The sequence below is a fragment of the Myotis davidii genome, unplaced genomic scaffold, assembly GCF_000327345.1.
Source record: "Myotis davidii unplaced genomic scaffold, ASM32734v1 scaffold323, whole genome shotgun sequence".
NCBI lineage: Eukaryota > Metazoa > Chordata > Mammalia > Chiroptera > Vespertilionidae > Myotis > Myotis davidii.
Window position 1 is genome coordinate 273,578 of NW_006295491.1, and position 4,721 is coordinate 278,298.

At 40.5% G+C, this 4,721-nt stretch overlaps 1 protein-coding gene across 1 annotated transcript in view; it reads left to right on the forward strand.

Annotated features, from left to right (window-relative positions):
- The window catches only part of FGG (fibrinogen gamma chain), a 5,948-nt gene extending 2,258 nt beyond the window's left edge, over positions 1–3,690 (forward strand). Inside the window, exons 5-7 of the mRNA XM_006770102.2 lie at positions 1,580–1,710; positions 2,000–2,133; positions 3,422–3,690. Coding sequence (XP_006770165.1) covers positions 1,580–1,710; positions 2,000–2,133; positions 3,422–3,616 — 460 coding nt within the window. The 3' untranslated portion in view covers positions 3,617–3,690. The remainder of the gene's footprint in view (positions 1–1,579; positions 1,711–1,999; positions 2,134–3,421) is intronic.
- Positions 3,691–4,721: the final 1,031 nt, after the last annotated feature.

A 4,721-nucleotide genomic window follows, 5' to 3' on the forward strand; every position in this document is an offset into this window, starting at 1 on the left:
GTTGCCTCCTACACACACCCCAACTGGGACTGGGGATCAAACCTGCAACCCTTCCGTGCGCAGGCTGCCACTGTAACCACTGAGCTACACTAGCCAGGGTACATTTTCGTTTTAACTTACTCTCCAAGAGTGATTTAGTTTTTACTTAATATTGCAAACTTCAGTGGAATTAACTTTTTCCCCACTTTTGATATTTAATTGTCATTATGCCTGGCCATCTGGAACTCAGTGGAGATAGCATCTTAAATGCAATATGTATTGCACTGGGTTATAATGGCTTTTTAATAATCATGTGGGAGAAAGCTGTTCTATATGTCTCCAAATACTGCTATGACCCCATTTATGAAAATGATCCCTCATCCCCATTTGTCTTACACCACAAATTCAAATGGGGGTTTGGGTGTGGAAACTAAGAATCTCTTTATAAGATTGTCAACAAATTGGTGGGAGGTGACAGCAAGCAGAGGCATAGGAAGGGTATAGGAAAAGTTGAGAGATGAAGTGTGGCAAGCATTACAAAGCTATGTGCTGATCACGGCACAGTGACTGTGCTGTTATGTTCTCTCCTCCCTTCCCTTGAAGGCAAAATGCCTCTATTAATAACTTCCCAGGGACTCATTAACTTCCTGAACTCAGGGTCTCAGATACAGTTTTAGTTTTTTTCCTCAAAAAAAAAATTTTTTTTTAACTAAACTGTGTTCAAAGCAGCATAAAAAATAGTGAGAAATGGTGGCTAGGGAGAAGTGGGCAGGAGGGATTGCTCCTCTTTCTGTTACCAGAGGGCCATAATTACTGTTGTTGTATAATTTATAAGTTTCATTAGTATTGCCCATCGTTGAAATTAAAGAGACTATTGTGCAGAAATTTTCTAAGGTGCAGGAAAGAAAAAGAGTGGTCGGGTACTTTTTCTATCTTTTTTCACCAAAAGATACACCAGGCTGTGCGTTGTAGACCGTGTTCTACCATCCCTGAATATGCACAGACAAGCCTGTGAACAACTACAAAAGCAGGATTTTTCACTTCCCCCAGCCTTTTCCCAAAGATCTGTAAATAGAAACATTGAGAAGGTCAGGAAGTATCTGTTGTTCTATTATTTATACGTAAGATAACACCCCAAGTACTTTCTCCAGGTAAGTTATAGATTGTAGACCTCAAACAGTCCTCAGCAGGTCCAGGGCGGAAAGCATAATTCATCACATGCGAATCCCTGAGCAGAGCCTTTTCTTCCCTCAGAATATCCAGTCCTAAGAACGATCCTCAGACAGTCCTCCCATTAGCCAGGCTCTTCACTCCATTAGGTCGTCATCTCCTTTATACAGATGGTAAAAATCAGACTGGCCACTATTTAATGACAATGGCATTGCTTAAGGACAAGAACTTTATTATTTTCTTTTCCAGAAAGCTTAGAATTTTAATTCGCCTCAATTAAGTAACAGAATTTTACAGTTTTCCCAAGAAATGGAGTCATTTATCAGGAAGTAATTCTCAAAAAGATAAGGTAGTATTTTTAAATGAAAATACAAAATTACACCTCTAGGGTAATAGGGTATGCTCTATTATCTTATTCTTCCTTACTTAGATTTTTGAAGGACATATTTAATACAAATAAGCAGAAGATCGCTACCTTAAAACAGAAAGTAGACCAGCTTGAAGCAAAGTGTCAAGAGCCTTGCAAAGACACAGTCAAAATACACGATATAACAGGAAGAGGTAAGTGACACTTTGATGTGGGGATTAATATATAAAGCAAAAGAGATTTCATCTTTTAGAATGCATAGGAATAGTTTTGAAGGTGCTTAGCCATTGAGTCTAATTGTATCCAATTGCTTGGACTTTGCTTGAGTAGCTAAAACTAGTTTGAAAGGAATAATGATGTGAGAAGGAAGACAATGCTTTGCGGGAAATGAATAGTTTACAACTGGCTAAAAGCCCATGTTCAAGGCTGGAGCAGTCTTACCTGGATTTCAGACCACAGTATAGGCTTCTTCGTCTTCTTCAGATTGTCAAGATATCGCCAATAAGGGAGGCAAAGAGAGTGGGCTTTACTTTATCAAACCTCTGACAAGTCAGCAGCAGTTCCTAGTCTACTGTGAAATGGAAAAAAATGGAAATGGATGGACTGTGCTTCAGAAGGTATGTCCCCCCGCCCTCATCCTGTGTGTTTAATAAACACTCAAATAAGCATCAGCCTTAGGCTGGATACTTTTCTAAGCACCCTGTGAACATCAACTCCATGAATCCTCACACCTTCCCTGTGGGGTTGGTACAATTATTACCTCTATTTACAGAGGAGGAAACGTAGGCACCAGAGGTAAAGTCACTTACCCAAGATCACAAAACTAACTAGTAAGTAACAGAGTCAGGATTGGAACCCAGGCGGTCTTATTTCAGAGTCTGTGCTTTGACTGGATACTGTGCTGGCACTGCCACTGTCGATATGTGATAGCACATAGTCACAGAATCCTAGTGACAAAAAGCCCCACAGAGAGTAGGAAAAAGTTATTGAAGTTGAAATCTGGAATTGTAAAAACCACCACTGAGTGTCAAACTTATAAAAGCAGAACTCATTTTGTGCAATGACCATAAGGAAAGACGACTGTATAGCTTTTTGTTTTGTTCTGTTTTGTTTCTTTTAAATGAAGAAAAGCTTTGTTTCAGAGTTGCATACTTTACTGGAGTAAATTTGAATGATCCTACTCCTTTGGAACAAACAGTGCTTACTGGTTTCCAATTGTATTTAGCTTTTGGTTGGAATTTGAAAAAATGAAAACCTAAATAAAATAGGTGAAGTTCCCTGACTATTCAGGTGAATACACACACACACACACAGCCACACAGGAAACCGGAAGGGTCTTGTTTCATCAGTTAGAGCAAGACCTACAGCTCCCAGTTAAACACAGATACAGTCCCACAGAGGATTCCGTTGGGCTGTTCCCAGGCAAGGGCCCTTTGTTTCCTCTCTGCCAGTCCCTGGCAGTTGCCACAATCCTTCTGTTTACCTCTGACCACCTTTACGAGTATTCCTGCAGGGGGCGCTCAGAGGGCTTGGGGGGTGGAAGTGCTGGTTGGCAAACTGAGCAATGAGTTGACCTTTCCACCATCAGTACAAGAATCATCAGTGACCCGCTAGAGTTCTGAAGTCCTCTAGGTGTCTTTTAAAAACTACCACTAATCTAGAATGGAGCCCTGCGCTCTTTAAGTATTTCTCCAACATTCCCTCGTGTAATCCCTGCAATAATTCTAGAAGTCAGGATCATTATTCTTATTTGACAGATGAGGAATCTGAGGCACCTTGACCAATGTCATCTAGTTAGTAAATGATGGGATCATACCCTCTGTATTTCCAGCAAATGTTTATACCGTTTCCTTTATGCGCACTGATACCCTGTTCTCTCCTTTGCCTGTGCATGTGTGTAATTAGAGGCTTGATGGCAGTGAGGATTTCAAGAAAAACTGGATCCAATACAAAGAAGGGTTTGGACATCTGTCTCCTACGGGCACCACAGAATTTTGGCTGGGGAATGAGAAGATGCATTTGATAACCACACAGACTACCATCCCATACGTATTAAGAGTGGAGTTGGAGGACTGGAACGGCAGAATCGCGTACGTTTAGAAAAGACTTTGTGTTGTCTAGAATGTGCATTTTCCAACCATCAACAGACCACGGGCAGAGACAGCTTCACAAATGCAAAGAACACATCCAGCCATTTCCTCCACAAGTCATTTTGGTTCTTGGGCAGCCCAAAGAGATGGGTCCCCTCCAGGCTGGATCTGAGTATTTTCGTACAATCTACTCACCCCGGAACCACACAGAATCATTGCTGGTATTTACTGAGCATTTAATATTTAATAGAAATTGAGCATGAAATTATAATTTGATCTAGACCTAATAACTCTTTCATGAGGCAGGTAATAGTGTTAATTCCAGGTTAACTTTCCCAAGGTCACATTGCTGGTATACAGTTAAGGTTGGATTTGAACTAAAGTATTTTGACTCTACAGATCATCTTAAGCCTATGTTGGTTGAAAAGCCAATCCAGCCTCTTCAGATTTCCTGGCTGAAATTAAATCAGCTAGCTCTTTTGGTGAGATAGAGCCCCTCTAATGCTCAGAGCTATCTGGGGGCTTTGAGCATTCATTGTACACCTAATTAAAATTCAGAGAAATATCCAACCCTCTTTTTATGTCTATGGAATAATGAAATATGTTTTATATCCAAACATGTATTTTTATTTATTTAATTTTCACCCAGAAACTACCATAGACTTGCTCCTGTGAGAATATCTCCAGTTTCACAAGTACTGGAGATCAGTGATTTTCTGGAAATCTCTGTTCATATACTATGGCTCATTCTTCCATGCACTCTGTAGAATTCTGGCCCTCACTCATATTTTTTTTCAAGAGAGAACTTCTCTCTGATCCCCCAGCTCATGTTTTGTGGGCCACACAGGGACCATTTCTTTTATGTGATGCTCTAGGAAGCCATCCTTATTGCCACGACCACATTGCCTTAGGAAAGAAAAATCCCACAGGACCTCACCCTTCAGAATGAACAGCTAAAGGGGGTGTAGTTCCTTTGGTGCACTGATGGTCATGCGCTGTCAGCTAATTACTGTGGTTTCTGATGACTGTATGAACAATGCTAACCATTTAGATAAAAGTGAAAACATAAAATTCATCAGATTCATCCACACATCTGGATTTGATATTAGGATCCT